This window comes from Rhinolophus hipposideros (assembly GCF_964194185.1).
Source record: "Rhinolophus hipposideros genome assembly, chromosome: 3".
Taxonomy (NCBI): Eukaryota; Metazoa; Chordata; class Mammalia; order Chiroptera; family Rhinolophidae; genus Rhinolophus; species Rhinolophus hipposideros.
In genome coordinates, this window is record NC_138049.1 from 25554728 (window position 1) to 25567604 (window position 12877).

Below are 12877 nucleotides of genomic sequence, written 5' to 3' on the forward strand. Positions count from 1 at the left end.
TGTGGTTCAAAGAGCTTCCTGGTTGGTGAACACACAGAGATGTGGGCAGAGTGATACGGCTGGAGAGGACCTAGAGGCTCAGTACCCCTTCCCACATACCTTGCCCCGTGCATCTCTTCCATCTGGCTGTTCCTGAGTTATAGCCTTTTATAACAATTCAATAATCTAGTAAATAAAATGTTTTCCTGAGGTCTGTAATCCACTCTAGTAAATTAATCAAACCCAAGGAGAGGGTCATTGCAACCTTTGATCATAGCTGGCATGATGGCATGATTCCAAGTGGAACTGTCCAGAGACAAAATTAATAACTAATAAAACTATGTCCATGTTGTTAAGATTGTTTTAAAGTAAATGGTGTTTTTTTTTTACATTATTTTAAAGTATCTGCATACATGTTCTTGCAAGCAGAAGCAGAGTAGTCACCCAGTGGAAACTACAAAAATTAAAAGAGGCTAGGTGAGATGAACATTATCTGTGAGAAGAAATTTTTCAAAGGCTTGATGGGAAAGAGCAAGGTCATCCAAGGACACTTGGAAACAGAACCGAACTAAAGGAATTAGCAATTAGCAAGGCCCAGAAAATGAGTGGACAGCCAGAAGTATTTGGAAGACAGGAAAAGAACAGAAAGTAAGCCAGACATTTGGGGAAATAAGTGCTATTTCTAGCTTGTTGTCATTATTTTGTCCTTCTGGAAGTTCTTCATTCACTAAAGTTAGCCTTGTATGTTTTGTGATAATTGTAGGGACAATTTTTATATTATGCTAAGAATGAATGTATTAGGCTATAAATGCGTGCATTAAGAAGGGTTACAGATTTTGCTGTCCTTTTTTACCCTCTTTTGATCAAGAAGAATTTCTACATTTTATATCGTTCCCACTCTCTATTACCTTTAGTGTTAAAAATTCTCCTTGTTCAAAAATGTAAGCTTTCTTTAAATAAATTAGTTTCCATTTCAAATTTATGCCAATTTCTTTGCAAACCCTAGTACTATCCATAGTGTGTGTTCATTAATACTATCATTTTTCTCTATTTTTAAAAATAGAAGTGATATTATTGGAATGAGGACAAGAAATACAAATAAGATCACTTTGCTGTTATTATGTTAGTTTAAAGCCACTATTATAACTATAATTAAGTAAGAGATAAGCAACTGGTTTCATATATCGTATGTTAAACAGGAAATGGATTGTTTTGGTCATAGAATGTTACATGTTTTTTTTCTAAAAGTGGAATAACAGAGAATGTTGCTTTTCATCTATCATATTTATTTCCTTACTCACACCCTCTCTGGGTATTTTCATTCTAAATGTCGAATGAACTATTATATGAGCTAACATATATTTTATATTACAACTTCCAACACTTTAAGATCCTTCTACCAATTCCCAAGAGTTCAGGGATATGATGCTCTTATCAATGAAGGATGCTTTTCGCTACAAAACTCCCAACTAAAAGTTGTTTAAATAATAAGAAAATGTTATCTCATTTTATAAGAACTTCAGAGGTAAGGTCTTTGTGGAGGTGATTTCTGTGGCTTACCAGTGTCAGAATCCTGAGTGGGCTTCTTTATATGCTCTTGATTTTTCACTCATTGTTTTACGTAGCAGCTGCAAACATCACTTCACACAGACAACATCTAAAGGAGGAGGATCAGGTCCTTTCCCTCATACAAAAAGTTGCATGGCACGTGACCATGCCTAAACCAATCACCAGCAAGGGAAATAGGTTTACCATGCTGATTTAGACTAATCAGTTTCACTGTCCCTAAGCATTGCCACCTGAACCTGAAGAAAATTCATTTTTCGTTTGCAAAGAAGGAAAGAAATGGCCGTTGCCTAGGAAACCAACATTGTCTGCCACAGTATAACTCCTGCCACCTTTAGCTCAATATTAACTCCTAGTTCCTGTTCTTGCCCTAAGCTGGGGCACAGGATGTGAGCCTAACCATTTCCTAGAAAATGGTGCTTGTGCTGATTCAGTTAGGTTCAGTGTTGGTTTAGGGCTTGTTGGGGTTAATTATCACTCCATCTCTTCCTCTGCCTGTCCCTTTCCCCCTGACTCCCAGACCGACCCCCGTTTGGCTTTGTAGCTCATCAGCGCCTCCATGTGGAGAGGCCACCTGCAAGGGAGGTAGGGAGAGAGGCCTTATTCCAGATCACTTCATCTCAGGCCATGGGCTTTACACCACTGAAATGGAACATTCCTTGGCAGCACTTGCAACCTTTCAGGAACCTAACATTCTGGAAGTGCTTTACTACTTTTCTACAAAACCAGCCCAATCAATCTGGGAAATCTGTCTGTGGCTGCTCCCGGAACAGGGCTGATTGAGGATAGATTTTACCAGTGCTGTCTTGTTGGTGTTCCCCAGTTGCTGTGTTCAGTTGCAGGTTTACACACTGCCCTACCAGCTCTGCAACCCCACCCCCACCTGCTGATCCTGGGGACAGCCTTAGAAAGAAGCTCAGGCACAGGCTCAGAGGATAAGGCTGCAGTGTGTGTAAGTAGTGTGCAGGTCAACAGCTGCAGTTCCCGGGTCACATATATTTAGAAGGTCACCTGAGGCCAACAGGATACAGAAGCGACTTTCAAATTATCATCTGAAGCTGCAGGCTGCTATTTTAATTTAACTCCCTCTGCACTGTGGTTAAGAGAACCACATTCGGTGAGCACCTTTCTATGGTCTCTGCCTTTCCTGGGCTTCATGCACGGCAACATTTGCTTTGTGCTAATTCAGGTCACATCTCATGATCTGACTGATGTGCATTAAAAGTCATTTTTTAGTAAATCTACTTCAAGCTTGAGAGGATCTAGTTTTACTTTATTTTAAATTTCATTTTATTTTAAATTTCCTACCAAAGAACTAGGAGTTATGAATATAAATCGTGGCTTTTTGAGTTGCTTTGGCCAGAAGGGGAGTTCTGAGCTGCCTCGGAGTCACAGCTGCCTTACCCATTTCACTAGCCAGTCAAGACCTCAAACTTCTGGCACTATTTTAAGTGGGTGGGTTAGAGCTTGTTTTCCTGATTGTTTTACATTTAAAGAATTGACTTGCAATCTGTATGCACTACTCTACCATTTAAAGAATTGACTTTCAATCAGAATTGACTACCATACTTGCTAAACTTGGCCACATGTATCACCTACTTTATTTCTACAAAAATATTTGTTATTAATTCTATACTGTTGTCATTCATATTTCTACACAGAATGTGCTCCATTTTGTGATTTATTTAATTTAGAAACATAAGCGTTTGATACTCATTTTAATTTGTCTCTAGTAATAGATTTTTAAAAATCACACATGTTTTTCGTCTTGGCCCTGCCACTCACCATGTTTATCATATGACAATCAAATTTTGTATGTTCAGTCTTTATTAGTATATTGTATTTTTCATAAATGAGGTAACAACACATTGTAGCTATGATGGACACTATACAGAGGGTGTCAAAAATGTAGACACCTTTTAAGAGAGGACTTGAGTATTAAAATTGTAATACTCAATATATACTGATAACAAAAGATGAATACAAGTCACATTTGCCTTCTGCAATTACAAGAGGTGCTCAAAGTGGTTACCGTCAGCGTCCAGACACTTCTGATTATGGCGAACTACTGCTTGGGCAACTTTGACCAAAGTGTCCACTTGTATACATTTTTTGGCTCCCCCCAGTATGTATATATGTGTACACACATTCATACTTGCAGTGCTATTTTCTGAGGAAATAGAAACACCCATTTAGTTAAAAAATTTAACTAAAGGTAATTCAGCACTAGTTATCTTTAAAACCTTGCTGATATTTTATTCAAATTGTTTTTCTTTTTCAGAAAAGAAATCTTGCTTGACTATAATAATTGAATCACTTTGATCACTAGGTTGTTTATTTTAAAAATTAATGCACAACAGTTATTAGGTTAATCTGCTAAACATAAAAATTTTAAAGTTAATAAGACTGATTCTCCCAGGTTCTCTTGGAGCTGTTTGATTGAAATACAGAAATCATTAAATATCACCCTTGTGGTTTAAGAATGAATTGCAATTTCCATCCAGATAATTTGTTCATGAAGAATTTTATGCACTAGGAAAAATTAGTCTGTGTATATTCTTTAAAAATAATAAAACAAAATTATTGTTGTTGTTATGTTCATTTGGATGACTGAACATTTTTTTGTTGTTCTTTCCCTCTGTTCTAGAAAGGTATACATGAGTGGAATTTTAGTGCTTCTTCTGTCAGGGGAGTGAGGTAAGTTTCCTTGGTACACTTAATTTTCTTAGAAGACTTTTCTCTAGAATATGAATGTCTTACATGGTGCTTTTTGTCATGATTTTAAAATGCAAAGAATTTGAAGAATCCATTTATTGATAAAAATGCTCAACCTTCTTTCGTATCACTATCTCCATTAGAAAAAGATGCACAACCAAATTTTAATGGTGAAGTTGAACTGACTCTGTGCTTGTCACAGATTTAAACCATGGTGATTGAGGAGCAAACGGGAACTGGGGAACAGATTCAAAGTGTAGATAAAAATGAGCTACGTGGTGTTCTCTCTAGGTGGTTGAGCTGTTGGTTTCTGTTACAAGATGATTTTCTGGTCTTTCGGTAAACCAGGAAAAAACTAATCTCTCCTTAGATGGATTGGAAACACACATGTCTTCTACCAGATTGTGTCCTATAGCTAATATTAATATGGTGAGGTTATAAGGAATTTGTTTGTAAAAACAACTTTTCCTGAGGTCACCATTAATGAAGTGTCCTAAGATTAGAGTGATTCACTTTAGTTTGGTTCAGTTCTAACATTGTCATCATAATGCCATTGGCTCAGGAAATGCCATTTGTTGGGATTTAGAAATGACGTTTTTTTCGGAATCAAAAGCCACTCATTAAACTCACACTAGACCAACTCTTGGAAATTTTATGCCAAACTGTTTGTGTTTACTACTATTTATCCCCACATAATAGCAATGAGAAAAAAACAGATTTCTGAAGGCCAAATTATGCAATACTTTGTTGCTTTTGGCATAATAATAATTGGTTTTGTTGGAGCATGAACTGGTAGAGCTGTCTGAGTCACTGACAATTAGAGTTTACCTGGTAAATCCACCTGTTACCTTATGAATGATCTGAACAGAAACAAGCAAGATTACGGACTGACTCAGTACATATCTTTCCAAACCATGCCTTCTCAAATAAAGCTTTATTCTCTTTAAATTTAATTTTTAAAGCAGATCATTAGTTAAGTACTCATTATTTATAGCGCATTTTAAAGCAATTCATTTAGGAAAGTATAATTTGACTTCATCATATCTATTTCCCAGTGAATTAATTTTATTTAATTAGGTATGGAATCACTGCATAACCTTTGTTGTGATTTACGACATACACCTAGAATGCTTACATGAGGCTATACTGCTGGTTTATATGTTGAGAAATTTGAGTTCTGGTGTGCGACTTCAAAGAGAACTAACTTTTCTTGGTTTTCTCCTCTACAAAGAGATGAAAAATTATAGAAGGACATCTGACTAAGTCAGCAGTTGGTCTTACATCACCTCAGAACTTTCGCAGATCAGTCGATGGGTATCTATTGAGCATTAGCTGTGTGTCAAATGTTGAATCCCAGTCTGCTCAGGATACAAAAATGACTAAGATGTGAACTCTGCTCTCAAAGAGTTCTAAGCCCGGCAGGGGAACACACAGTTAACAACTAATGATAATGCAGTGTGAGATGACCAATGATAGAACTATGTTCAAAGAACAGAAGTACAAGAGGAAATCTTTCTGTTTAAGGTAGAAGTAGAGAAGGGAGTAAGGTCTAAGCTGGGCGTTAAATAATGAGTAGAATTTCTTTAAAAAGTCACAAATAATGTGCATTCCAAATTGAACGAACAGCAGATGTAAAGGCATAAAATAGGGATTGGAAAACTACAGCCCATAGGTCAAATATGGCCCACTGCCTGTTTTTGTAAATAAAGTTTTATTGGAACTCAGCCATGTTCATTTGTTTATTGTCTAAGGATGCTCCAATAGCAAAATTGAGTAGTTTGGCCCACAAAGCTTTACTCTCTGGCTCATTACAGAATATATTTGACCACACCTGGCATAAAACAAGCCTGGCCTGACTGGTAATCTCAAAACTGTTTTAATTGCTATAAAGTAAAACTCTTGCCGAGTCCAAACCAAGTGCTGCTTCACGTTGCTTCACTTCCTCTAAAATCTCTCCAACTAATGAGGTGCTTCTACTGCCTCTACCCATTGCCATCCTAGCTTTGGAAATATTTTATTATCCTACAGATCTCATAGAACCCAAATGTCAAGGTCAGTCAGCCAGTTGATACTTCCGCTTTTCCTCCCAGCACACAGTCAAGTGCAACAGAAAGCAGAACACTTTTCCCATGCTAAGCTGGAGGGCCATACAGCTTCCGTGTGCTTACAACACCCAGAGAGAGCAGCTCTCTCTACAGAGATGAGTAGGAAGACAACTCTCAGAATATTAAAAGATTTTAGTATTGTGGTACAGGGAACACTACTTTTTAAGGTACTGTTTTTAACTTTTTGCCATAGACAACATTGATTTCATAATCAGGACGATATAAAGAGTATTTATTTTTCATTACAGTGCACGAAAGTATTGGGGTTACCCTGAATAATTCTCTTGTTATTTGTTTCAGTATTTCTAAATTTGAAGAACGCTGCTGTTTTCTTTATGTGCTTCACAATTCTGATGATTTTCAAATCTATTTCTGTACAGAACTTCATTGTAAAAAGTACGTATTAGTCATTGTTTGTGTGAAAAAGACTGTTCTTACCTGATCATTATTTTAATTAATGAGTGAACATTTGGCTCCTGCAAAGAATTCATGGCTATGTGCTTATATAAATATTTCATTTGGGCCAATATTTTATAATTATGTGGTATGTTTAACACAGAATTTTGCGGGCTCCCTTTAATAAATCAGCTTATTCTTAGTCATAATTTATTTTTGCACAGGCAAGACTTACCAGTTAATTGCTAAATAGTATGTCTCCTTTTAAAGCTCTCACTTATTATGATAATACATGATTATCAAAATTTTTATTCTTGAGTTCTTTTGAATAATCTCACCATTACCTACAACAGTGGCTCTTAAATCTGTCTCATTAGAATCACCTTGTGAGCTTTAAGACGTGCCTGGGCCCTACCCCAGGACAATTATATTGGATTTTCTGGGGTAGGTGCAACCTGAGTTAAGAGCCAGTGATCTTATATATACCAATAAAATATAACCCCACAATCTGCGGGCTGAATTGGGTACATTTCTCTTGGGCTAAAAATGAAGCACTTCATGTTCCCTTAGAACACAGTGACTAACTGTGGGAACCTAGAAAAGTGATTGACAATTCCGAAACTAAAGTGAGGGCAAAAGCCAGCTTTGACTTAAAATTTTGTGGGGGTTGTTCTTATTCAAATAATCATTATTTGACCCTATTGTAAATGACTGGTATGCTAACTACAATTACAGTCATTAAAAAAAAAAAATGTTTGTTTAAGCCACAATTCTTGGCTAGAATTTTATCTTTATTATTGTAAAATCTGGAGTGAAAAGATTTGGAAATAAGAAAGAATATTCAGCACTTGTGTGGTCTACTTTTCTACTTAATTTCTTTCTTGTGATTGACCTCCAAGAAATATGTAGAGAAAAAGGAAGAGTGAGGAAGTAGGCATCACATGCAAACTTTATAGATAGGCTCCAAAGTCCAAACTGCACTTTGTCTATTTTATTCATCATCATATTCCCAAAGGCCAGAACCGTTTTTGATTCTAGTAGACACTCGATGAGTATTTGTTGGATGGATGGATGGATGGATGGATGGATGGATGGATGGATGGATGGATGGATAAAAAGAGGTACTATATAAGCAAAACTCTTTTTTTCCCTTCATATGTAGGGGAAAAAACAATTTTCCCTTATTGTGTTTTTTTCCTGTGCGTCTCCTTTATTCCTCATACAAAACACTTCATTTCTGACATTTCTGGTCACCGAATGTGTGGAAGTGTTCCCCTATAACAAGCAATTCTCTGTGACACCAGCTGGGCATCTTACAATTTAACTCAATTCTCACACTATTTACCTGGAGATAGTGTCAGATCCCGGAGGATAAGGGCTCAGTCACGTGAGACTGTTTCTTCCCCTTCTTTAGACGTCAGTCACAAGCCCAGGTCATCACCTGTGCTTTTGACCAATGGGCTATAGATCAGAGGTTCCAATGGTCCCCTCTTTGGGTTTGATTAATTTCCTAGAACAGAACAGAGAACTCAGTTTATTAAAGGACATAATAAAGGACACAGATGAACAACTAGATGAAGAGAAACCTAGGCAGAGGTCCTGAGTGTCCCAAAATGCAGGAGCTTCTGTCCCCATGGAGTTGGAGTGTGTTACCCTCCTGGTGTGGAAGTGTTTGTCAACAGTCCCTAAACCCAGCCCTGTTGGGGTTTTATGGAGGCTTCATTACATAGGCATGATCAATTACTACTTTTAGTCCCTTCCCTCTCTGTGGAGGATGGGGGGGGGTGAGGCTGAAAAATCTAAGCTTCTAAGCATGGCCTGATCTTTAGGGTGACCAGCCCTCATCCAGGAGCCACCTCATTAGAACAAAAGATGCTCCTGACTCACTTACCACTTAGAAATTTATAAGGGTTTTATTATAGGAGCTCCGTGCCAAGAACAGGGGATAGAAACCAATATATATTTTCTATTATCTCATAGGTACAGAGATAGAGGAAATATTCTGAGTTCTGGTAGTAAACTTTTTGTGTCACACCATAACTTGCTCTTCCCTGGGCTGGCAGTGCCCAGCATGACCTTCCCGTGATGAGATCATCAGGCCCCGTCCAAAGTGCCTGCCTTACTTTATGTCTGGAAACTATTATCATCCCGTCTGAATGGGGAAACGCAGCTAGTGTTACAATGGCCAATCTGTTTCTTGCCATCATTATTTTTCTTGCCTCAGAAAAGGTCTACAGGGAAAAAAAAATTTTTGTACAAGAAGCATTCTGGAAGAAAATGTCAGCAAAAGAAAGGTGGCCTCTGTCACAAATAAGAATCAGACAGCTATTTTTGGTTCACGTCAGTATTTCTCAGACTATGTTTATCGGACCCCATGTGTATCATATTGAGGTGCTCAAGCAGAAGATTTAGTCACTGAGATGAAATGTCATAGTTGCTATATTAAATAGTCACCTCAGCATTTAGAGACACTGTTCTAGAATATAGGTATTTTGGTATATCCTATTTTAAGTAATATCAACAGCAGCAAAACAATAATAGCTAATATTGAATGAATGCACTGTGCTAAACACTTTATAAGCATTACCTCAAATCATTGTCATAACATATCTCTATGAGATAAACATGTATATTCATATAGATATGTGTATTTTATAATTAAGGGGTGAGCCTCAGAGAGGTGGAGGCGCTTGCCCCAAATCATGCCAATACTAACAATTTTGATCTGATATCCAAGTCCACATTCTTAACATTTCTGTGACCTTGTCTAGCCTTATTATTCTAATTCTATACTATATTATGGTACTATTACTTGAAGGGAGGCATAAAGTCAGAAATTTCTTGAAAAGTCTACCAACCTGTGTTTTCTTTTTGAAAAATCATATTTTTCTTACTGATACTGATAGTTTGTATATTGCCTGACTCTTTCAGATCCCATTTTGTGGCTCTGAAGTCATTTTGGAACATAATTGCTCATATTTACTATTTGATGTGTTATGAGTGACCGCATACTAACTTCCATTGTAGGTTTTTTGAAATGGTGAACACCATCACTGAGGAGAAGGGGAGAGGTACCGAGGAAGGAGAGTGTGAGAGTGATTCCCTGGAGGTAAGGACTTATGTTTCCATGTTCACTTTACAAAGTTTCTCTGTGGCTGTTTTTAAAAAATGAACTATTTAAAGGTTTACTGAGAGAGAGAGAGAGAGAGAGAGAGAGAGAGAGAGAGGAATAGTAATGAGGATTCAGGGGCTCGGCAGAGACTGTAAACTTTTCTTTAATTTACAGTTGCAGACAGTTCTACTGCAAGCACTGAGAACACTTACCAACCAAACCAAACAAGGAAGGAAATGCTCAGATTGTTTCCTAGAAGTACTCAGCAGGTTTTAATGGATCTGTGGCCCTCACAAGAAACAGCTTATGCAATAGTATTCTGATTCATCAAAGTGTTTCTCACTTTGAGTGAGTGTAACTCACTCTTGTCAAGAAAGTGCAGGGATACCATTCTTGTAATTTAGAGAAACATTCTTACACTTTTGTCCTACGTATTCCATCAGAATAATTTAAAATCTGTGATATAGAATGGTTTCTACAGTATTCCCAACGGATTGGATAGTCTACACTGTGAATTCAAGCATACTTGTTTTAAATATTTTAGCTTAGTTTGCCATGATGCCACTAGTGATATTGCTGACATATTCTTTGAGAGTGTTCTGTTAGCATAACATTAATGAATGGATACAGTGATTTCTGGGCTGTGAGGATGAGAGCCATCTTGGCTTTCCCTCTCACTGAATATTCCTTTGTAACCAGAGCACTGTTATGAGTTATGAAATAGCCTTAACATATTTTTGCATAATTTATGATAACTCCATTATATCCTTGATCATATTCCTTAGATATTTTCAACATTCTTGATGAAAATTACTTTTTCAGTATTCTAAATATTTGATTAAAAGGAGTTCTTTAATTTCATTGCCACAAACTGAACTTGAACTTCAGCCCATGAGGGACGTACCAAAAATAATTCCTCTACTTCCCATTCCTTACAGTGTAAACAAGGATTACTTAAGTGATTAAGATTTGTATGCAGAATAATTATTTTCTGACCTTGACCTTAATTTGAGATAGCATTAAAACTGTTTCTATATAAGTTTCATCTACTCCTGAAGGCTTTGGGTATCTTGGCCCAAAACAAAATTTTAAAATGTTTGAAAGGACAGACGCTGTTTAATGCTTTCAGCTTCATTTAGGATGGTGTCAACCTTTGACAAACGTTAGTTATAAAGTACAAATTTGAAGCTAATCATTATGCTTTTGGTGTTTGAAAACCTTCTTACTCAAAGCTCAAGTTAAGATTTGCTTTTATTTCTGATTTGAATAGTAAGGCATCTTTGACGCAGTACAATTGTGGGAGGGAGTGGTCTTCCTTTGGGTCATGGTTAGAACCACCCCATCATTGATCTTCCCTGACTCCAGTGAGATTCCCCATGCGTGTCAGTAGCCTGGAGCTCTGGTTCTAACTTTGCCAACAGCCAGTTTTGTAACTTTGGACTAAACATCATACTCCCACAGGGCTAAGATGATTTCATTTCTTAAATGAGAGTTGAATAAGAAGATCTAAAATGTCCTTTCCTAGCTCAAGTTTATTATAATTTTCAAGATTAGTACAGACTGTACAAGGTTTTCCAAATATAGCTCAATACCACTTTCAGAGGACTTTTCTATTTTTAAACAGAAAGAGAAACAAGTTCTTTTGATTTAAAGCCCAGTTTTTTGACTCAAGGCTGTGTTTTGACAGGGAAGGGTCATGAAGCCACATCTTAAATAATTGAATGTATTAATAAGTTTATATTGAAGTTATTGAACAGTTGATCACAGTTAATCATAAGGGTTCTAACACTTATCAACTGTGGTCCCTATTTTTTTTCTCCCAGCCTCCCATATCTCCACTAAGAGCAAGGGCATATGCCCAGTAACCTGAGCCAGATATCTCAGAAACCCTCTGAGCTAGCCTCTGACCCTCACACCCAGTCTTTCCTCCAGCTCCTTCATTTCATTGTCTCTGTCACTCCCTCATCTCGGGGCTTCATCATCTCCCATATGGCCTGATCTCTCTCCTGCTGTCAATCCATTGTCATCATCAGACAGATTTCTCCTGTGGATTTAATCCTGGGTCTTCCCTAATTAAAACCCTTTAATGCTACTCTTTGGTGTGTTTTTTTTAATATATTTTTAATTAGTTTCAGGTGCACAAAACAATGTACTAGTTAGATATTTATTATTTATATCCCTCACACAGTGACAACCCTCCTCCCCCCATCCACTATCCCTCTGACATCGCACAGAGCCATTACATTTCCACTGTCTATATTCCTAATGCTGTACTCCACTTCTTGTAACTATATATGTATATACATATATATATAAAATTGTAGTTGACATTTAATGCTACTCTTTGTAGAAGGTTTCTGTACCATGCAATGTTCTTCGCTCTCTGGCTGTAGCGTACCCTTTCCTTTGCACCCTGTAATCCAGCAAGGCCAAACTCCTTTCCGTTTTCCAGACAGCCATAATTTCCCGCCTGGGCTTGACATACAGATGCCCAACTTGACATGTTTTTTTTTTCTCTGTCCCACTTGGTGACTGCATCCTAATTTTTTGAGAACCAACTCATGTCATTTTTGTCTTTGAATCATTGCTCAATACCCCTTCTCACTTTGCTCTGCTCTCGTAACATTTTTGCCCACTCCTATGCTCTATCTTTTCTCATTGCACTGTAATTTGATAGCCCGCACCAGACTGTTAATACCCCAAGACTGTAGCTCTGTTTTCCTTTTAACACATAGTCTCCCATGGTGCCAGGCATCCAGGGAGAAGTACAGTCAGAAGACTTGGAAGGGTTTGAATCTGGGGAGTGACAAAACCAGAATTGTTTCAACAATATCTCAAAGTGGAGAGAGGGGGATATGGATTGGAGGGTGCAGAGTAAATGCTAGGAAACTGGCTTGAAGGTTGTTTAATCAATATTAAGTCAATGAAAGAAGGAATACCATAATCAAGCCCTTATTAACCCATTCTTTTCAGTTCCTTCTTTTTTATTTCCTTGAAATAAAAA

At 37.3% G+C, this 12877-nt stretch overlaps 1 protein-coding gene across 1 annotated transcript in view; it reads left to right on the forward strand.

Annotated features, from left to right (window-relative positions):
- MAP3K5 (mitogen-activated protein kinase kinase kinase 5) overlaps positions 1-12877 on the forward strand; it is a 178298-nt gene that overhangs the window by 114083 nt on the left and 51338 nt on the right. The window contains exons 12-14 of the mRNA XM_081044707.1: positions 4193-4242; positions 6666-6761; positions 9789-9870. Of these exons, the coding sequence (XP_080900833.1) occupies positions 4193-4242; positions 6666-6761; positions 9789-9870 (228 nt within the window). The remainder of the gene's footprint in view (positions 1-4192; positions 4243-6665; positions 6762-9788; positions 9871-12877) is intronic.